At 38.9% G+C, this 23,451-nt stretch overlaps 1 protein-coding gene across 2 annotated transcripts in view; it reads right to left on the reverse strand.

Moving 5' to 3' along the window:
- Positions 1 to 23,451, reverse strand: part of Ppp2r3a (protein phosphatase 2 regulatory subunit B''alpha) — a 115,364-nt gene that overhangs the window by 65,903 nt on the left and 26,010 nt on the right. For both annotated transcript variants that reach the window (XM_028869944.2, XM_028869945.2), the window contains exons 3-5: positions 16,128 to 16,231; positions 4,037 to 4,139; positions 332 to 406 (exon numbers count right to left, since the gene is read on the reverse strand). In XM_028869944.2, coding sequence (XP_028725777.1) covers positions 332 to 406; positions 4,037 to 4,139; positions 16,128 to 16,231 — 282 coding nt within the window. The remainder of the gene's footprint in view (positions 1 to 331; positions 407 to 4,036; positions 4,140 to 16,127; positions 16,232 to 23,451) is intronic.

A 23,451-nucleotide genomic window follows, 5' to 3' on the forward strand; every position in this document is an offset into this window, starting at 1 on the left:
TTTGCCAGGTGGTGGTGGTGGCGGCAGCGCTGCCGCATGCCTTTAATCCTAGCACTCGGGAGGCAGAGTCAGGCGGATCTCTGTGAGTTCAAGGCCAGCCTGATCTACAGAGTGAGTTCCAGGACAGGCTCCAAACAAACCCTCTCTTGAAAAAACAAAACAAAACAAAAAAAATTACTCATTTATTTTCACTCTTTACCTTCTTTTCCATTTAAAATAATCATTATAGCCCAAATTACCTTTTGTATAACAATGTAAAAATCTATATGCTAGATAACAATAAAAAGATGACTTAAGCAGTTTTATTATGACAAATTAGTACTCATCTTACCGTGGTGATGTAGCGGGAATGGAATTCTGGAGCATCCTTCAGGAAGGCGAGGCCAGGGTGTGTGTCTACCACATCCTTAAAAAGATTGAAATCAAAATTAAGTTAATAAACATTAAAAAAAATTCTTCAGAAGCGTTTCCTTTTTGTGGAGTAAACTTATAGCTAGTCGAGCTAATCCTATATTCTAGAATACTGCATAATGCATTGAAAATTTAACAAATACTTTATTATAAGCATATATATGATTTTCTACACACATAATATGTTTAAATATAAAATTTTAAATTAGCTAAGTTTGGCGATTTGTAAATCAAATGCCTTACAGATATGTACTTCAATCCTAAAACATTAAGGGAAATGATTGTCCCTTCTTCAGAATCTATCAGTAGTCAGTAATTCAGCAGGTAAGATATGCTAGTTAGTTTTTGTCAACTTGACACAAATCTAGACATGTGCAAAGAAGGAATCTCAACAGAGAAACTGCTTCCATCAGACTGGCCTGAAGTCATGATGTGGAACATTTTCTTGGTTAGTGATTGATGTGGGAGGGCCCAACTCACTTGGGTAGTAGCACCTCTGGTCAGATGGTCTTGAGTAGTATATGATAGCAAGATGAACAAGCCATGGAGAGCAAGCCAATAAGTAGCTTTCCTCCACAGTTCCTGCCTTGACTTCCCTTAATGATGGACTATAATATGGACACATAAGCCAAATAAACCCTTTCCTTCCCAAGTTGTTTTTGGTTAGTGCTTTATCATAGCAATGGAGAAGCAAACAAGGACAGAAGGTTAGGGCCCCATGATCCCCCTCCCTGAACCATCATGGCTGGTGACAGGCCCAGTCTTGTGTATGCCCAGTCCAAACAACTACAGCTGCTGTGAGATGATATTTGTAATGGCTGTATCATGAAATGATAACATTTCAACAGTCCTTCTCCCAATCTTCCAGCTCTTACATTCTTTCTGCTTCCTTTTTCACGATGTTTTCTGAGCCTCAGATGGTGTGGTATAAATGCCCTATTTAGAGCTGAGCATCTACAATCACTTATTCTCAATATCCCAAGAAGTCATAATACTAATTTTTTTCATGTGTGGTGAAAACATTTAAAACCTATTCTTAGGAATTGTCAACAATATATATTATAGTAAGGCATTGTGGCACATGCCTTTAATCCAAGTACTTGGTAGGCAGGAGGATCTCTGAGTACAAGGCCAACCTGGTCTACATAGTGACTTTCAGAACAGTCAAGATTACATAGCAAGACCTTGTCTCAAAGTAAAAAAAAAAAAAAAAAAAACCAAAAAAGAATATACATTGTTATTATATTCAGTGTATTGCACAATAATCTCTTGAATATACTCCTATCTAAAAGTTTGTATCCTTGCTAAATGTCTTCCCCAGTGCTATGGGTGACAAAGCCAGGAGGGTCACTGGGGCTTTCTGGCTACTAGCTGAGTGAGATTCAGTGGGAATTCCTGTCTCAAAGGAATAAGGTGGGGAGTGATGGAGCAGGATGTTACCCTCTGCTTCCATGAGTACAGAGTGTTACATCCACATACATTCTCTCTCTCTTTCTCTTAGATTCTGGGGGTGATTTGCTGTACAAAAGAAGCAAAGAATATCTGGATTTGAAGGATCTTCTGGTCATGGATTATTGCTACTTCAAAAATAACCCCCAACTTCAGACCTAGGGTACAGTTCCATGATGAAGGAACCTCAGAAAAGTTAACATTTTCTTCTAGACTGGTAGATAAGGGCTAAGGTCAAAAACTCAAAGAAGTAATAGAAAATAAAAACTTCTTAAAATTTTTTTGAATTTATTATTTTATGTGTATGAATGTTCTGCCTGCATGTATATCTGTGCATCACATGCCTGGTGCTCACAAAGGCCAGAACAGGATGTTGAAGCTGTCATGTGGGTGCTGGGAATAAAAAACCTGGACCCTCTGAAAGAGCAACATTGTTCTTAACACTGGGCCAATGATGCATCCCAAAACATACTTACAGCTCTGAGATTTACTCTTAAAGATCTGAGATATATACTTTCTACATGTAGAAAACATATTTATAAACAACATATTTTAACATCTCAGAAACAGAAAAGAAAAAAAGACAAGTGTATTCTTGTTTCATTTATTTGGCTCCAGTAGTAAAAATTGTTCCACATGGGTGAGTACCCTGGATGAGTAAATACAGAGCCTATGCAAATAAATAAATTACTAATATTCCTGAAATCTGGTGATAGTAATAGGGCCCATTGCCCTTAACCTAAATTATTCCTAGGCTGGAGTGTTTTGACAGGCAGGCTTTGTGTCTTTTTTTTTTTTTACTTCCTCCCCTACAAGTACTTCCCCTCCCCCACTATCTTTCTGTCTACTTTTATGGGCTGGTGGCAACTGTCTTTGGAGATCTCAGTATGCTTGATTCAAGTTTCCATTCTCTTATTTCATTATATATTTATTCATTCACTGGTTTCTTGAGACCGATCTGGTATGTTATATAGCATAGGTTACCTCCTCTTGTTCAGTCTTCTAGCGCTAGGATTATAGGCAGGCATTGGTATTCACTACTATGCACAGCTTCTTCCTATTCTAATCTTATGTACAAATAGATCTTAGTGGAAAAAACCAGAGGGCCATTTTGGATATGTGCTTAAATCAAAGAATAAGATGCCCCAAGTGAAGACTCCAGAGTTCATGATAGTTGTTTTGATTATTTCACAGCCTTTCCTGCTTCTCACCAGATTCTTAATTTTTAAAAAATTTTCATACATTTTTTGATCATTATCTTCCTCCTACTCCTTCTGGATGCCCACTTCATGTTTTTCTCATTATTAAAAAAATAAACAAAAAAAAACAACCCCGCCCCCCCCCCCCACACACACCTATTTCTGAGCATGAGGCTTGCCCTGGAGTATAGTTGATAAACTCAGTGTCACTGTCACGCTATTAAGAAAACTGATTTTCTCTCTTCCAGCAGCTGTAAGTTCCTGTTAGGTCCTTAACTATGGCTGGTAATAGTATTTTCCAAGCTATCTTTTTTTTTTTTTTTTTTTTTAGAAAAAAGGTTTATTTATTTACTATGTATACAGTGTTATGCCTGTATGCACTAGACCCCATTATAGATAGCTGTGAGGCACCATGTGGTTGCTGGGAATTGAACTCAGGACCTCTGGAAGAGCAGCCAGTGCTCTTAACCTCTGAGCCATCTCTCCAGCCCCTTCCAAGCTTTCTTTTCAAATTTTAAAGTTTCATAAGATGTTTCTGTGATTACTGTGAGTGACTAAGGAGGAGGCTGAATGTAGTGGGAACAGTCCTGTTTTGTCTATTTTATACTATGGGTTCTGTTTTACATCTCATTTAACAAAAGATTTTACTACTAAAACAAATTTAAAAACCGTTCTTAGCAATCTGGCCTCAAGATGTATGTATCTCTACTGACGAAGTATTATAGTTGTACTTTAAAATGAAAAAAAAAAAAATCATTTTACCAGTCATGGTGACCTGTACCTTAATCCTAGCATCTGAGATTAAGAGTTTGATGTTAGTCTGGGTTATACAGTAAGACTCTGTCCCTAACAGACAGACAATCCCAGAACCAACTAGTCAACCAGCTAAACAAACAAACAAACAAACAAACAACAAACAACCCCCCCCTTTCAAACTCCAAAAATAAATTCCATTTTTAAAAGATACTAAAAATCACCTGAAGTAAAGGAATAAAATCTTCCTGTTCCAGATAGATGCAGCTGGGCTTTGCCAGGAGCCAGATGAATTTAGAGGCATCATCGTGATGGTTATTTAGCAACCTACAAAAGAGACACTGGTTAGGAAGATCTGCTACTCAGAACATACAATGCCTACAAATTGACAGGGTGGTAATTTTAGTTTGACTTCAATGTTATTTAGATTAAGAGTCCAATGGTTGGTGGGGCATGGTGGTACACACCTTTAATCCCAGTTCAAGGCCAGCCTGATCTACAGAGTGAGTTCTACAACAGCCAGGCCACACAGAGAAACCCTGTCTCAAAAAACAAACAAACAAACAAACAAACAAACAAACAAAATCAAATGCTCTCTGCCTTTTTATTTTCAGTGCTGGAATTAAAGGGCAAGCTTTGTGCAAGGCCTCTACCACTAGGTTACCCCTTGTCCCAATGCTCCCTTTTCAATGGCTTCCATGCTTCTGGTTTTTGTCAAAGGAGTAACTTAATAAAAATCTCAGTTACAGAATAGTAAACTTTCTTTCTAGAATGTTTTTGAGTTGAAACCACAGGGTAAAAAAAAAATAAACTGATACAGGTAAAATACGTTACTAAAATACACTTAGTGTGGAAGGCCCATTCAGTTTAGCACAGGACATGTGAAACCAGAGTTTCTGAGCTAGCAAGAAGGAAATACCTCAAGCAGACTACTATACACTATAGAAGACAGGAAATTCTTGTTAGGTTGACATATCTATGGCCAGTCAGACGGGGGCTTTTAAACTTCAACTTTTAGAGAACAGGCTTCAGAAAACCAATCCTCTGTAAAGTCTTCTAAGTTTCTAGAATTCTTCACCTCCAACTATTTGCTGGCTATTTCCATAGACTCTGACAGAAAAGTCAAAACACAGAAAAAGTAAAATTTAAAAGCTTTTCAAACTAGTCCTTTTTCTGGATTTGTGTGTGTGTGTGTGTGTGTGTGTGTTAAAATGGTGGTACCAGTCTTAGCTATCTGGGCTTGAAACCTTGAAGTCATTTAATTTTTTTTAGTCTCTATATCTAATAAGTAACTCCAAATTTTTTTATTTTCCTTCATTAGTCAGTTATTGAATGGTAAGTATATGACAGGGATTGCATCTGGCCTTGAATGAGCTTGGGTAAAAGAAAATAAGACAAGAGTTTTACTCCCTATGTGAAGTGTATGGTCCAGTGTTTGGTTACCAGTGAAATCATCCTATTGTGGAACAGCCACGATACTAAGTAATGAGTACAAGGAAGGTATCATAAAAGGACAGAGAAGGTCTGAGATTTCCCACAGTGTAAAGCAGGAAAGAAGGGGGTTACAATAAGGAGGGCAGCACACATAGATGCCTGGTGAGAATCATACAGCATTTGGGCAACAGAAAGTTCAAAGCTAGTAAGAGTAGGGAGCATGTGCAAATAAAATCCAAGAAGGCCTCTTTTGTATCATGTCAAGAATTTGCTCCAAAGAAGAATTTTACCTCAGACATTTGCATGGTCAGATGTGGTTTTCAAAAACACTAAGTGTGAGACTACAGGAATCTGGACACTGGAATTGGGAGACAGAAAGGGGCACATCTGGTAGAAATGAGAGGATATGGTGCGTTATGAGTACATGAGTGGGAAGAAGAGTGAAGTTCATCATAATCGCCAAGGATCTAGCTGGGACCATTAGGTATCTGGAATACAGATTCCCAGGAAGACTGGAGTCCTCAAGAAATTTTCCTGGAAATTCTCTGGACAACTGTTTCTTCCTGTTTCTACTGTGCTCTACAAGTTCTGGGCATTATCGACTAGGATGATACTGCTAGGGAGGGTCCCAACAGGCTTCAGTGCTCATCTAACCTTTTGGCGTGACAATTCTAAAACTATCTTGTATTACATTTTAGTCCCTTACTAAAAAATGTACAGTACTCTACCACTTATCTACCATGTAAATGTGTGAGTTGAAGTGTCTATACTGGGCGTTAAAGACCCTCTGTTACTATGCTAGAGGATGCCTGCCTACTTATCTTACTACTGTGCTAAATCAAACTTCCACTCCAGGCAGCTGGCCTGAGCCATATGAAATTTGGCCTTTACATCACTCTCATGCTGTTCTATTCTTCTTTAAGACTTAGCTAAATAACTACCTCTTTCAAAAAACTCTCTACAGCCGAACTCCTTTCTGATTTCTGTACTCACTATACTTAACTGTATTGTTGGCTTTAAAATTTGTCTTTGACAACTAAAGGGAAGGTAGTTATAGCTTTTTTTATATATACAAAGAACATGGTTTAGTGACTTATACACAGAAAACTCTCAAAATGTTAGTGATCTAACAAATGCCATTCTGATTTTGTTTGTTTTGAGCTACAGTCAGACACATATTTATTCTTACTGTCCTTATTGTTACTAATATTTAAGGCCCCAGAAGTTAAACACACATTACAAAGGAAGATTAGTACACTGGGTGCTAATGAAAACCACCTCATAGGACTAGAAAATTGATGGAATAATAGTAAGAAAAAGTGGTGAGGTCGTTAAAGAGGAGCATTTTTATACATTTAAAGAAAAGGATCGCATGATTAAACAAACACAGAAGCAATGCAACAGATGAAAACAATCTAAAAAGATAAAAGTCATGTCAGGATTCTTTATTTTTAAATCAAAAGCATGAAATAGAAAAGGTGATTTATAGTTTTTTTTTTTGTTAATGTTTTAGGCTGATAAACTCCATAAGGCAAGAGATTTTAAAAATGAGACTTTTAAAAAAGCCATAAAAGCTGAAGAATAGCATAGCTATTCTACACTGACCATAATGCTTTAAGGGCAAGTGTTTCGTTAGTGACAAATGACACACCGACATGAACCCTAAGAGAAAGAGTAAAGCGAGAACGGGATTGGTTTGGTTCCAGAGGAGTTCTGCCCCAAAGCTGGTGTTCTAGGAATGGAAAAAAAAGGATGGGAAGCTGTGTCTTCCCCTTAAATTGTCCTAGCCCTAAGGGCAAGAGATGTCCAATTGGAGATATAAAATGGGGCAACATGGGGATAGGTGTGGACGAGAAGGAGGGGAGATTTCACAATGCTTACTCTAAAACCAACCCACAGGCATTCTGACAGGAGGGAAATGATTTCCTTATGCTTGTGACTTCTGTATTTAATTTTAGTTCTAAAAATTCTATACAGAGCTTACTACTGGAACAAGTCAGGAAGCATATGTATCCAAAATGTTTGAATTCTATAGTATCACTTGCCAGTTATTCTTTGTGCTTGCATACTTTTGGACTTTAAAAACATAGTATCTTACACTGTAGCCCAGGGTAGACAGGAACTTATAGCAATCTTCCTCCAAAGTGCTGAGATTATAGGCATGAGCCATTATGGCTTAAACCTTTTAAAATATACTGTATTTGGAATTCAAACCACCTTATATGAAGGGTTAACTTTGCAAAAAAATTTAAAAAACTAAAACCCCTTTCCTAGGTATGGAAACTCAAACTATCATTCACTTAAAGTCTCCTTAAATTCTCATACTAGAGCCTTCCTTTCAGAATCTGACTTTTTGATAGCATTTTAAGAGGAACTCCCACTAGAGGGCACCCAAACCATTTTAGTAACTGACAATGTACACTCATTCACCAGGATTCTTTTACCACAGCAGAGATGGAACTCTGTGAGCAGTTTCCTGCAGACTTGTCCATCATGACTTCTTATTCACTGACTTTTTGCAGAAGTTGTTTTTCCTCAGAGATGACAACTCATTTCAATAAAGGAACATAGTTGTGAAGGCCATCACTGCTGTGCTATACCCAAGGGTACAGATGTCCATCCTCTCTCAGAGACAGTCTTAACTAAAAACTGGCTGTGACTCTTACATTAAGCATGTAAATCCAACTGGACACAGCTGTCCTTTGCTATAGTCAGCCTTAGGTTCTCAAACTGTCCTAGAATATTAAAAATATAATATCAGCAGATATATTTCCTGTGTTTAGGTCTAACCTCTCTTCTATGAGACTATCTCCTATTTAATTTCATCCTCCAGCTTGTTTACAGCTCTCTTTTATCATCACTCACATCTTGCTGTTTTCCTAGACTGCTGTGTGATTTTTTTTTTCTGCCAACAATACTGAGCTCAGCGACTAAAGACACCTCTGACAAGGGCTATGTCACTCATTTATTCTTTTAACTCCTAGTTTATGTTCCACGTGAGGACTTTTCAGGGCCAGGCATCTACCCGGATAAAGGAACAGAGTTGAGAAGAAGCCAGACCATCTATAAATTTTAAGTTCTTAAATCCTACTACTATTTTTATATACCAATTAAAAACAAAATCATCTGTCTTTGTTCAAATTCTGATTTTTCTACTGCGAAAGCAAAAGGCCAAGATGAATTCCCTACTATGTTTTTTCGTTTGTTCTTGTGACAGGGTCACACTATATAACCCTTGATGGCTTGGAACTTGCTATGTAGACTATGTTGGAAGGTACCTACTGTTCAGGCCTTAGGATCTTTTCTTGTTTTATGTTCTAGAATGCAAGAATACCAAGGAGAGGAATATAGAAGTTGGGAGGAGTGTGGAGGCCCACGAAGGTTTCCTAGTAAGATCTGAGCTTGCTTTACCCAGCAGGGCTGCATTAGAGGATTGCTTGACCATGTACATGATTACTAGGTGATTGGAAGGGTCTACACTTGGCTGAGCTGGGGGGGGGAGGTCTTTGCTCCACCCCTTGGCATTCCTATAAATAGCCCTTTAGAAGAGACAGAAGGGGCCAGTGGATAAGGATCCAGCCCCCCCCCCAGGGTATCCCGTGTTTCTGTTTCTATTCCTTCTATCCAAATATTTTTCACTTCACTCTCCTCAAGAGTACCCTGGGGGGAAAATGGGAGCTGGTCTCCCACAGAGGGCACCAGGAACAGGGACCAGGGACTTGGCAAAAGAAGGGTTGAGGGTCCCACAGGAAGTTTGGGCATGTTTGATTATGTTGTAAAAATTAAGGTGGGGGTATTCTATTTTCAGGAGTGAAAGTGAAGTGCTGAAAGATGCCGAGTGAAAAGTGAGGCTGCAGTGAATATCTCTCTCTCTAGGTTTCTTTTTTTTCTCTCTCAATTTTTTTAAAGATTTATTTATTATGTATAAAGCATGTATGACTGCAGGCCAGAAGAGGGCACCAGATCTCATTACAGATGGTTGTGAGCCACCATGTAGTTGCTGGGAATTGAACTCATTAAGGAAAAAAATATAAGGTAGAATGTAGGAATATAGTGTAGGAAGAACTTAGGGTAAAAAGGAAAGATATAAGGTAGAATATAGGAATATAGTATAAGAAAAACAGGATTAGATAAGCAACAAGACAGAGGAACTATGGGACTATGAAGGCAAACTCCTGTGAGAAATCAGTCATGAAAAAATACTATGAGAAAAACAGGCAGAAAAAGATTCCTGTGGAAGCTTTTGTCCTGTAGACAGCTTAGATCTGAGTTCTGAGAGGAAAGAATTTTCCCTGAGGCAAATGTGAGTGAAATAAAACTCTTCACTCCACTGATATTGTTAATGCATGAAAACACCAGACCATCAGAATTAGCTTTCTCTTGGCCATGAAGCCAAAGTTAGGGAACAGAAGTCTTGGGAAAAACTTAGTAATCTCTCTCTAAAAAACCTGGAAGCTTTTCAGGTCTTTCCTGCTCAGATTTCTTTCTGTAAGGGTAAAAATTTAACTCACCTGGAAATAACATCTATCAGTATGGGAAAATCACCTATAATTGCTCTAGAAAAAACAAAAAACCTCTTGGAACAGGGCAATCCTCTCTGCTACTCCTATCTCCCCTTCAAGCCCGCATTAGAAAAACAGCAGATACTTTAGGCCCTAGCCAGAATCCCCGAGGCTAGAGAGTAGTGAAGATGCCTGGGAAAGCACAGGCAGAGTGACAACCCCCCCCCAGGGTGGAACGGCAGCTGAGGAGAAGCTGCTGGTGTGAAGGCAGCAGTGGAGACTTTGGAATCCTCCCTGCATTGATGGAGACAAGGTCTAAGTTCTAGCAGTAATGACAGCATGAGAGAAGCTGAGACAAAATTTGGCCATATAAACAAGGCCAGCAGGAACTGAGAGAGTCGCCCACTTGAATGTGAGGCCCATGGGGCTACACAGCACCCATGGCTGTGAAAAAAGTTCTTTCTTTTCTTTTTTCTATTGGGGGGAAAATATCTTTCTAAAAAAGTTCTTTTAAAAAAGTATTCTCATTCCTTTTCACTGACCTAGTGAGGCGGTGAAGCGAAGCACCCAAGCGTTTTTTGCTTCTGGCAATAAGCACCTATCTGAGTGCATGCGTGATCTGCTCTGGGAACTGTGTCAGGTGAAAAATCTGATTAGAGAGGTGCAAGCTTAGGGAAGACAAAAACCTGTGAAAAAAGCAAAAACTTGATTTTGGCTTCAGCACAAATACAGACCATGTGAACGGAAGGTTTCTCCTGGGCCCAGAAACGCAGCATGGGAAATGTAGTTTGTTCACAGCAGTGTGATGATATAGGGAAAGGCAGCTTGGAAAATGTAGTTTGTAAAAGTGAGGCAGCATAGGCAAGCAGGCCAGGAAGAAACGCAGACAGTCTGAGACAGAAGCTTTTGTTCTTTCGTTCGTTGTAGCAGAGTAGCAAAACACCCAAGGGAATTACTGAGCAAATGCAAGTTTTAATTCATTTTAAACAGCTTAAGGAGTTAAAAATGCCACTTTCCCCACAAGCCTTGTTAGCCTTACCACCTGAAAATGAGAAACAGGGGATGCCTGTCAGGAGGCAAGTAAGATGCTAATGACGCTTCTCAAGTCATTTTGAAACCCTTAAGAAAACAAGAGAAAGCAGTCCATACACTGGGAAATTGCTTTAAGTATAGAAAACATGTACAGACCAATTAAAAAAAAAAGTAAAAAACTTAAATTTTGCTTGAAAACAAGAGAGAAACATTGTCATCATTGAAATGCTCATGATAATCTTAAAAAGCAGCTTTAAAAAATTAAGAAGAGGGAATTTTACCTTTAGTCAAGCTTAGAGCCACTGATAAATTAGGCTCTGACTTCAAACTCTCAAGAAAACTTTCAGATTAATATCAAAGCTGATATAAACTCCGAACTTTAAAAATGATCTGCATACTTTGTCTTGTTAAAAGAAAATGTAGTGTTTCAGTTAAGAAATCTCTTTTAGATGGTTGCTAATAGTCTCCTTTTAAATATGTTTGCATAATAGTTCTATAGAGCTTCCTTTTGAATATAAGTTTCGTAAACAGTTAAGAAATCTCTTCTAGATATGTGCTAAAGTTTGTAAAAATAGTTCTAAAGAGTTTCGTTTTGAATACAAGTTTGTAAAAGGTGTAAATGTTGAATATAAGTCTGTAAAAAGTGTAAATGTTGAATGTAAGTTTGAAAAACGTGTAAATATTGAATGTAAGTATAAATTGTTTTTATTACTCCATCTATGTCTAGGTAAAATTAATTTTCAAAGGAATATGTTTTATCTTCAGATATATTTGAACACTTTTTAATGATAGCCCAAAATATAATTTTACAATCTCAGTGACTCCTGTAAAACTTAAGTGAAGGGGAGCTTTCCTGTCTTCTTCCTAGTAGTTTCCACTCCTTATGTTTCTGTTCAGAAGGGAGTAGGCCTCCTACTGCCCCGCCTGCAGGGCTACAATGGGTTCTCAACCACCCTAAGGAGGGAATGTAGGGACAGGAGATACAAAGGAAAAGACACCAAGTCTAGATTCTGATCAAGGTGCCACTTTATTTCCTTTCACAAGGGTTTATATAGTTCCGCAGGGTGGGGGGAGCAAGAAGCTGTCATCTGCATAAGGTGGGGCAAGCTAACAGGATGTTTGTATAGGATGTTTACAGGGTGAGAGGGTCAAGGGCTCTGACTCAATGTCCTCTTGCTAGGCAACCTGACTGTAAGATGATCTAGTTCCCTGTCTTATTGGGGGTCTGTATTTTTCCACTAACTAGAGATTCTGTCCTTGTCCCTGACATCCTACAATTGAGTTAGTTTGTACAGAAATTCTACTTGTGTGGTAAGAACACGTGTATATATGAACTTCTTAAATAGCTAAAAGTGTTTTTATAATTAGCATGAATTTTTGTTTACTTGAGTGGATACTTTGAAGTGATTTGAAATGACTGCTTTCTCATGGAAATCAAAATAGTCTCTTTAAAATTTTATTAGACATTTGTTAGGGGAGAGTTTTGATTTAGAAAAGGGCTTGGTGCAGCTGAGACTGCTGTAATCACCTTAGACTCATTCCAAAAAGAATATTCCATCTTTATTATCCTCTACTCCTATGTTGGGAGGTGAGGCAGCTATGGAGATTGCTGTGGATGTTTGCAAACTCTTAGTAGGGACCTGGGCCAAAGCTGAGTTAAGCTCTGTACCCTCTCCTGCCAGAGGCTGGTAGTCAAAGTTGGGCAACTTTCATCTTAATAGCTTCCAACCTAAGCGAGAGTATGCTTGATGCAAAGTATATCTCCATGATGCGTAAGGAAGATTATTCAAGAAGAATGACCTAAGACAGGCACAGTCTATCTGAGTGGCCTGGGGGGCTCTTTATTATATCTAGAAGGTGGAATGTGGAGGCCTACAAAGGTTTCCTAGTAAGATCTGAGCTCTAATGCAGGACTGCATTAGAGGACTGCTTGACCATGTACATGGTTACTAGGTGACTGGAAGGGGTCTACATTTGGCTGAGCTAGGGGAAGGTCTTTGCTTCCCCCCTTGGCATTCCTATAAATAGCCCTTTAGAAGAGACAGAAGGGGCCAGTGGATAAGGATGCAGGCCCTCCCAAGGCTATCCTGTGTTTCTATCTATTTCTCTCCCCTCTATCCTTCTATCTATGTATTTCTCATTTCACTCTCCTCAAGAGTACCTTGGGATGGGGGAGTGGGAGCTGGTCTCCCACAGAGGAGGGATAGAAATGATATAAATGTAGTATTTGTGTATGAAATTCTCAAAATATTTTTTAATAGTAATAAAAAAACCACCTAAGGACAAATGCGTTTTTCCTCTATTAGTTTAGGCTTGCTCATTAGTACTTCCCCCCTTTTTTCTTTTTGTATGCTATTTCTAGCTTCTCTTATTTTTACCTCTACTTATATATACATTTAAAAAAGGTTAGTCCTTACATTTTATCAGGCTATTTTTTCTGCTATAGGAGAAGTTGGCCAGTGACTTTGTAGTATCATTCAGATGGTGGAGATTCTTCTAGGGTTCTTATATTCCTTGGTATCTGGACAACTCAATCATTCCAGGAACACAATGGCTAAACCCCACTGGGACAACATGAAGAAACTGTAACCTCTGGCTTGGGTGTATTTCTTTAAAGAAGTTTACTAACTGGTAGTGTCTTACACACTCTTACCACTTTAGTCCTCATATAATGAATAAAGAATGTGACTTACTGTTAGATTTTTAAAACTAGGAATGCATTTACTAATCACTCATTTTGTTTTCAAACAATGCACAGCTAAGAGCCTTTGGGTAGTGACTTAGGGTTCTATTGTTGTGAAGGGACACCAAGACTATGGCAACTCTTATAAAGGAAAGCATTTTATTGGGTGGCTTACAGTTTCAGAGGTTTAATCCATTATTATCATGGTGGCATGCAGGCAGACATCCTGTAGAAGGAGTTGAGGGTGGCAAAGGAGCTACATTTTGATCCCACAGGCAAAAGGAAGTGGTCTGAGATGCTGGGAGTGGCTTTAGCATATATGAGACCTCAAAACCCACCTCCACAATGACATACTTCTGCCAACAAGAACACACCTACTCCAATAAGGCCACACCTCTCAATAGTGCCACTCCCTTTGGGGGACATTTTCTTTCAAACCACCATAGGTAGTATGAAGGGATTAGAAGGAACCTCTAAGTTTAATTCTGCTGATATTATGTGTCTATTTTAAATAGTAAGTGGATAGCATTTCCATTTTACTAGGAGGAAGGGTATTTAGGCCAGAAAGGGTGAGGACATATATAAAGAAGGGTTATCAGTTAAAAGGGAAGACTGGCTGTGCTGGCTACTCTTATGTCAACTTGACACACAAACTGGAGTCATCTGAAAGGAGGGAACCTCAATGGAGAAGATGCCTCCCCTAGAGGTTGTCTTGGGTTCTATAAGAAAGCAGGCTGAGCAAGTCATGGAAAGCACACCAGTAAGTAGCTCTCCTCCATGGTCTCTGCATCAGCTCCTGCCTCCAGGTTCCTGCCCTGTTTGAATCCATGTCCTGACTTCTTTCAATGATGAACAGGAATATGGAAGTATAAGCCAAATAAACCCTTTCCTCCCCTACTTGCTTTTTGGTCATGATGTTTCATTGCAGCAATAGAAACCCTAAGACACTGGCCCTGATCTTCTAAATCAGTAGTTTTCAATCTGTGATTTAACAGTTCCAAGTTTAACAGTAGCAAAATTACAGTTACGAAGTAACAGTGAAATAACTTCATGGTTGGGGGGTCACCACAACATGAGGAACTGTATTAAAGGGTCAAAGCATCAGGAAGGTTGGAGAAGCATTAGGAGAACCACTGTCCTAAATGTTAGTGATTTAAGGAATATCACCTAGGGGCTAGAACATAGCTCTGTTGGTACAGTGTTTGCCTAGCATGCACAAAGCCTTGGATTTAGTCCCCAGCACCGCATAATCCCAGAATTTGGGAAATGGAAGCAGCAAAGTCAGAAGGTCTAAGTCATTATTGGTTACCTAGTGAGCCCAGCCTGGGCTACATGATACCTTGCCATAAAACAAAACAATATCTAATAGCATCCAAGGAAGGGATTTAAAGGAAAGTTGGGCTTGAATTTGAGATAATTTATCAGAATGTTAAAAGTCAAGAATATTTCATAAGTAATCTAGTCTTTTTCTCCTTAACTAGAGCTCTCAAAAAAGTGATGATTAAAATCTGTAAGAACTTAGTGATTTTGATAAATCAACCAGATATAATTTTCCATCGGATTATTTGAGACTGTAACTATATTTTTCTAATTTTATTTTGGTGTGTGTGTGTGTGTGTGTGTGTGTGTGTGAATTGTACATTCATAAGGATGTGCAGGTACAAGTGCATGTGTGCTGTGGTGGCTAGAGGACAATACTTTTCTATGTCTTTACCTCTTCACTTTATTTCTTTAAAACAGGGTCTGTCACTCAACCCAAAGCTTTAAGCTTCCGCAAAGCTGAACAGCCAATGAGCTCTTGGGATCTGCCTGTATCCCACAATGTTTGGGTTATAGGTACATACAGTCATGCCTGGCTTTTTATGTAGGTGCTGAGATTTGAACTCAAGTCCTCATATTCACATTCTTACCCACAGAACCACCTCTCCAGCCTGCAGATGTGTTTTTCTTGTGACACACACAGTTCTGCCCTTAAAGGAGAATCTTTAGTTACTTTTATCATCACTATTGGATTCAAATCCCGAGTCTCTAGTTTTAGAGGTTAAAACCAAGAAAGAAATTATCAAATCAGAGGTTACTTAAAAAATATTTTTTGCAAATCTGCTTTACTGTTTAAAGATGCAAAATTATAAATTAAAAAAAAAGATGTGTATGGGGTTTTTGTCTGTATGTACCATATGCATGCCTAGTGCCTGAGGTGGCCAGAAAAGGGCTTTGGATCCCCAGGAACTGGGATACAGATTGCTATGAGTCACCATGTGGGTGCTGGGAATCAAACCAAGGTCATCTAAAGGAGCAGCCAGTGCTCTTAACAGCCGAGCTATCTCTCTAGTCCCCTCTCCCTCCACCTTTTTGGAGATAGATCTTACTAGGTAGCCCTGGCTAGCTTAGAACTAGCTATGTAGACAAGGTTGGCTTCAAACTCACAGATCTGTTTGCCTCTGCCTGCCCAGTGCTGAGATTAAAGGAATTAATCTGGCATTATTTAAAGGTAAAACAGACTAAGGTTTGTGGCAAAGAACTTGTGGGTATAAATGGTAATGAATCATAGAATTTTCCTTATTGAACTGTAAGATACAAGGAAAATAAACTAATATGAGAAATGCCATTTCTAAGGACCACACAATTCTTTGCTAGTCTCAGAATCACTGCTCACATACTTACTTTTTCCACATAGTAATGAATGACTGTGCTGTCACAAATCCAGTCTTCTCTCCTCCTGCAGCCCTGAACATGGGGGCTTTCCAATAGAGTGGACAGCCACAGAGCTGCAAACAAAAACATACAGAGTAAACTAAAAGAAGGGAAGGGATGGTATGCCAAAAGAAGAGACATGGGCTTTTATTTGTCATGCCGCAGTGAATAAAAGGGCTGCTGAGGTCAATGAGAGAGAGGGGGAGGGAGAACAGGAGAACAAATAGAGGGCTACATGTTTAGTGAAGAAAGTGGAAAGCCATTTATCTTTTTTCCAATTTAATTATCCCTCCCAATAGTAGCTGAAGAAAACCAGCATCTCTCCCTGCCACTCTTACATAATATATTTCTCTACCTTCTAGAAAGAAATGATTAAACTTCTGGTTGTATACACACACACACACACACACACACACACATATATATATATATATAGAGAGAGAGACAGAGAGAGAGAGAGAGAGAGAGAGAGAGACAGAGAGACAGAGAGAGAGAGAGACAGGGTTCTCTGTGTAGTTTTTGGTGCCTATTCTGGAACTCACTCTGCAGACCAGGCTGGCTTCGAACTCAGAGATGCGCCTGCCTCTGCCTCCTGAGTGCTGGGATTAAAGGTGTGCTGCCCCCCATGTCCTTCATTTCTTGAACAGAAAATGGAGTCACTTTTATTACCAGGTCACTAGCTGTTAAAACACTTTACTATTAACTTCCTCATTTCTCCCTGCATGTTGTTATGAAACTACAGGTTTACAAAACAAAAACAAGCAAACAAACAAAAAACTAAACTAGAAAAGGGACTGCAGAGATGGCACAGTGGCTAAGAAACATAATGTTCTAGCAGAGGGTCAGATATTGACTCCCAGCACCCATAAAAATGGCTCACAACTGTTTACAACTCCAGCTCCAAGGTTATCTGACACCTCTGACTTCAGAGGGCACCTGCACCTAAATGCATGCTACACACACACACACACACACACACACACACACACACACACACACACACACGATTTGATAGTCCCCTCTCCTGAAAATTCTAGGCTGTGCAGGAAAAGTTATCAAATCTACTAAAGTGATTATAATTCAAGTAAAAGATGAAAGGTAAGAAACAAAATGCTACTATTTACTTCTATGTTAGGTTATCACAAATAACTATGCATTATAAAAATCTTAGTAAGTACTTAGAATAAAACTTCAAAACCCTAAAAAGTACTACCTTTCTTCTCCTAATAAAATGTTCTGCTTTTTTATTTAAAAATATCATTAAATAGTATCCATTTACTTTTGTAAGAAAGAGTTCTTACTAAATTAGCAATTTTTCCTTAGAGGGAAATGTATTTCCAATAACACATAAATATTAATAGAGAAAGAGTCCAAATCTTCCTATTTTTGTACACACATGAAAAGCATGTTTCCAGTCTAGAATTCTGTGAAGGAGGTGTCACATCTTGTTAAAAGATAAAGATACTTTCATTGTACATCATTGTTCTGTAAAGGGAAGAATTTCCTTTGGAGGTAGACTACACATCTATCTACCTTGGGTTTAGGGGAAGTTCCTCCTGGTATGAAACTCTGCACAGGAGATTCTCATAGGAGCCTGAAGAATACCTAGTTGGACACTGTCTATCCTGGGAGATTCCAAGATTGATGCTAGTTCATGCTAGAGATGAGGATGTAAAAAGCAGGGTTCATGCCAGGGGAGGTAAAAACAGAACAGCAGAAACAAGAAAGTGCTGCCCCCAGGAACAATGAAGTTATTCCACAAACAGAATAGAATTTAGGGTTTCTTGAGAACTAGTGTGGTGGTTCTAGTAAAGCAACGGCTACTTGAATAGTCTTCTAATTGGGAATTGACTGAGAATGAAACTTCAGGAGAGACCACATTGAACAGTGAGTAAGGACAGTGACACATAACTGGCCAGCCTGATCAGCAGACTTAATCCTGCCAATAAATTCAGTGACATGTTGTAGACTAGAGTTTCTTATAACCAGAATTTGAGACTGCTTAAGTCCAGAGGCTGAAAGCTTCTACTGAAGTCAAGAATGAGAAATAGTACTGCTTAGCAGCCATGAGATTTTTGTCTATTACAGAAATTATGATTGCTATGGTACAAAGCTCACAATTAAGATACTTTGGGTAGGTAAACTGTCAAATCAACCCTCCCTAACTCCAGTCCCTCTTTTACGCACAATGGATTCTAAGGAAATGCTCCTAGGTAGCCTTAGTGACAAGCTATTGGCTGGGAAAGAGAAATGAGTCATCTTTATTTTGGCTGTGGGAGAGCCACAGATACAAAGCACAGAGAGAACTGTAAGTTTTCCTAGTTAGGTTTAATTGTTAACTTGACACAGCCTGAAGTCATGTGAGAAGAAAGCCTTGATTAAAGAATTGCTTAATTCCAGCACTCAGGAGGCAGAGCCAGATGGATCTCTGTGAGTTCGAGGACAGCCTGGTCTACAGAGTGAGATCCAGGATAAGCACCAAAACTACAGAGAAACCTGTCTCGAAAAACAAAAACAAACAAAAGAATTGCTTAAATCATATTGGCTAGTGGGCATGTCTGTGGGGGATTATCTTGATTATTAATTGATAAAGGAGGGCCCAGACTACTAAGGGTGGCACTATCTTTAGACAAGTGATCTTGGATTGTATAAGAAAGCCAGATGAAAAATTAAAAAAAAAAAAAATTTTGCCGGGCAGTGGTGGCGCATGCCTTTAATCCCAGCACTCGGGAGGCAGAGGCAGGTGGATCTCTGTGAGTTTGAGGCCAGCCTGGGCTACCAAGTGAGTCCCAGGAAAGGCGCAAAGCTACACAGAGAAACCCTGTCTCGAAAAATTAAAAAAAAAAAAAAAAAAAAAAAGAAAGCCAGATGAAAACTGACCAGACAGTGAGGCAGCAAGTAGTATTCTTCATGGTTCTTACCTCTAGTTGCTTGCTTTGAATTCCTGCCCTGAATAGTCTCAATGATGAATTAATTATGACTTGGAAGTTTAAGCCAAATAAATCCTTTCTTCCCCAAGTTGTTTTTGGTCAGAGCACTTTATTACAGCAAAAGTATAAAAAAGAAGCCAAAACAGAAGTGGCTTGAAAGAGTTTGGAACTCTAGCCATTTGAGTAGATCATGAATTTTTCAATATTAGAAGAGGTCAAGAATCAGGAGAGTCACCAACTTCAGGAGATGCATGCTTATCACCTTTTATAGGGCAACTTCTATTACTAAACAACTTTTGTCTCTTTGGGTTAAGATCTTTTCTTTCAAACCTACTACTATTATTCTGCTAAAGGAACATACCAATAAAATGATTCCTAATGACATAATGCTATACCCATAGATCAGTGAATCACTCAACCCTCATCAGAGAAGCTTCTTGCAGTAGATGAGAATTAATACTAGTGGACAATGTGCAGAGTGAGAGACTTTGGAGCACTCAGTTCTAAATGGGATATCTTCATCAAAGTCCTCCTTTCAAGGCTCAGGGATCTACACAGATGAGGGAGCAGAAAGATTTTAAGAGCTAGAGGTAATGGATGACTTTGAGGGAATAGGGTCTTTAGACACAACAGGATGCACATATGAACTCACAGAGACTGTGGCAGCATACACAAGACCTGCACATGTTCAAGTCAGATGTGGTCCCAGCACTGAGAGGGGGAAGTAGACACAGGGAGGGTCCCACCCCTAACTGAGAAACTATCTGCCATTGATACCTGCTGGCAAAGGGGAAAAGCAGTTCTCTCCTATGTCACTGGGTATATCCACCACACTCCACGGCAAGCTCCATACCCAAAATGAACTCCACTGTTTTTGTGGTGGGCTTTTTGTTTCCTTTTAGCTTTTTTTTTTTAATTGGTCTTTTAGTTGGTTGTTTTAATTTTCATTGTGTATGTGTAGGTATTTATTTGAGAGACAGAGCGCAAGCACATACATAAAGTTGGGAGTGGGACCTGGGAGGAGTTGGAGGAGGGAAAAACATTATTAAAATATATTGCATGAAAAAGAATTTTAAACAAACAAACAAACCCCACAGACTAGAAAAAAACAATTTACTAGCTGAAAATGAGGCAGAAAGACACGAAACAGTCCTGTCTGTAAGTGAAGGGAGAAAAAAATACCTTTTCTCCTATGACTGCTGTTAAAGTGCAGGTATGTCAGTTCACAAGGAATAGTATAAGTCACCAAGACATTATTAATACAGGGACGCATTATGATTCAGAGGCAAAACCCCAAAGATAAATTTAACAATGAAAAATGCCTTGAAACAGATTAGAAAAGGTCATCATCCTCTTCTCCTAGTACCTGAGTACCCAAGTGTTAGGTGGCATAAGGGTATCAGGCCCTAGAAGTCAACTGTCAAAGAGAAAACATGGGAAATGTACTGATGGCAGGGCTGTGGATCTATACTATGACTATTTTACAGAAACACATGGTTGGCTGCTTTTGTTGAAAGTAAATGAATTAAGGTAAAGGGAGCCAAGAGATCAGTAAGGACCTGGAAAGTGACAAAAATATGAGAGCACCTACCGGAGTTTTGAGTAACACAGGAGAGAATTAGCCAGTGTGAAGATTCCTTTGTTTAAGGAAGAAAATAAGTGACAAATGATATAGGAAATATATTTAGGAAAAGCTTTAGAAGAAGAATAATACGGTAATTAAAGTCATGTGAGTAAAGAAAACTTGACTAACACCTATTATTTAATCTAAGAATGGTTCAACAACAAAAAGAATCTAAAGCAAGGTTGTTCTGATACCCACAGGAGATTATTTAATATCTGTCATGTTCTTTCAATATTTTAAAGTGGTTTCAAGGCTATTATTCCAATGGGTGTTCACATGATTTGCCATGCAGAAGAGAGCAGGTATTTTTATTTTTATCCTACTTTGTAGGAGAGAGATGAAAGTACAGAGGTGCTCCTTATAAGTCACAGACACAATTAGTCCAGATGGTGATATACCGCTCCCCACCCCCAAGAAAGGAGCTGGAGGGCTTTGCATGATCCAGATGAGAGTTTTCTTATTTTCTTCAGTTTTACACTAGAGGCCCTGTCTCTGACAAATGCTTTTCTTCCTGCTGCTCAGTTTCCATGTCTATACTATGCTGTTAGGTTTATTTTCTATTCAGTTTTCCCCCATCATCACTTGAAGGTATGTGAAAAAAATCATAAAGTACACACTAAAAATTTAATCAGACATTAGTGGACATTAAGTTCTCTGTGGCTGTGTGAGGGTCTAGGATGAACAGGCTAAACTATACCAACAGATGCTGATTTCATAAACATGGTTTTCTATGCACTTAAAAAACTGACTTCTGTCTTTATAGCTACACTTAAGTGCCACCAAGAGTGGGTTACAAATACAAGCTGGTTTTCCAAACGTTTTTATAAACTGCAGGAATCCATAAACATTTGTTTACTGCTCCTACAATCTCCTCCCTCCATGTTCCTTAAGGGCAGCCTCTCTTCTCCCTCTCCTACATTAACCTGCTGCAGGACAATGGGCAGGAAGTGCTAGAGACACAGTTGACTGCCTCATGGCAAAAGAAGACACTAAGTAAAGAGTGTTGAAAATAAAGATAATATTTAGTTAAGTGCTAAGAAACTGGAGCCAAGTAAAAACTAAGTTACATCAATTAGGTAGCTGGAAGATACAAACAAATTTTTCAAATAAGTGGTTTTAAGAATATAGAGGCAGGGCTGGAGAGTTGGCTCTGTGGCTAAACGAACAAACTGCTCTTTCAGAGGATTTGTTTGGTTCCCAGCACCCACATTTGGTGGCTTACAACCACCTGTAACTCCAGCTCTAGTGGATCTGATGCCCTTCTTTTTCTGGCCTCTGTGGGCATTCACATGGGCGCGCACGCACGCACGCACGCACACATGCACACACGCCAAACAAATAAAATAAATATTAAGGAATAAAGAGGCAAAGTTTAATAAAATTAGCTGATAAATCCGATCCAGCTTGGCCTATAGCTGTCCCAATGAACGAAAAAATATAAGCAAAACAAATTAACATAATCATAACTTTCATTTTTGAGACAAGGTTTTGCTTTGTAGCTTACATTGGATTTGAACTCAAGATTGTCTCACTCAAACTTTCTGAATGATGGGATCACAGGCATGTGCTATCATGTCTGACTCAAAATAATTTTTGAAGTAAAAATATATACACACCCTCATTTTATATGCAACTGTAGTTTTAACTCTTTAACAGAAGGAGCAGTATATCTTGCTATCTAAGCTGACAGTTAATGTCTAAGAGAAATTAACAAAAAGATTTGGATTCTAAAAATGGAATTTTGGGCTATCATCAAATTAATCTAGTTATATATATGTAAAATGGCTACTGTGCCATATGATTATTAGCTTAAACAGTAAATAGTTAACTAGATACTTAGGAAAAGAAAATACTCTTGTTTTTAAAACTTCTTCAGTGTTGGCTTCAACACAGGCAACTTTTCATGATACCACATATGGACTGATCTTCACTTTGGTTCCCACTACCAAAGGATCCTTCCTTGCCTTCACTACACTCTGTCTACATGTCTTTTGAATAAATGGACTCAGAAGGCAGTCTACTTTCCTCTCATTGCATCTGTGGAGGGCCAGCAGGACAGTTAGCTATGGAGCAGGACATTGCTACTAAATAAAGTACAAGGTTATAAGGGCCAGATCAGTAGGCTGTGAGGAATATGGTGAGCAGGCTCCTCAGTCGAGGGGTTGGGAATATTCCAAAGAACAGGGTTATTCCAGGAATCTTTGTTCAAGACAGGATAAGCTGCAGGCCTGTGGTTGAGGTACTCATCGCTGGGATCGGCTTCTGTATTATTTACTTTTCTATTGCTGTGAACCATGCTATAAAACACCATGACCAGGGCAACTCACAGAAAAGTTTATTTAGGCTTATGGTTCCAGAGGAGTACGAGTCCACGATGGTAGAGTGGAGGCATGGTGGCTAAGGGAGGAAGTGGAGAGTGTATATCTCGAACCTCAAGCAGGAAGCAAAGTAAACTAGAAATGATGCAAGGGTTGATATTCTTGAGGCTCACCTCCAATGACATACTTCCTCCAACAAGACCATACCTCTAAACCTTCCAAACAGCTTCATCAATTGGAGACTAAGACAATGAGGAACATCTAATTTAAACCACCATAGTTCTCTAGACAAAGATATAACCCAGCCCTATAACAGAGACAATTTCTCCTTATCTGCCCATTTGAAGCATTCCAAGAAAACTAACTCTTTTTTTTTTTATTTTTTAAAGATTTATTTAGTATGTATACAGTGTTCTGCCTGC

Source organism: Peromyscus leucopus, chromosome 7 (assembly GCF_004664715.2).
Source record: "Peromyscus leucopus breed LL Stock chromosome 7, UCI_PerLeu_2.1, whole genome shotgun sequence".
NCBI classification, from domain to species: Eukaryota; Metazoa; Chordata; class Mammalia; order Rodentia; family Cricetidae; genus Peromyscus; species Peromyscus leucopus.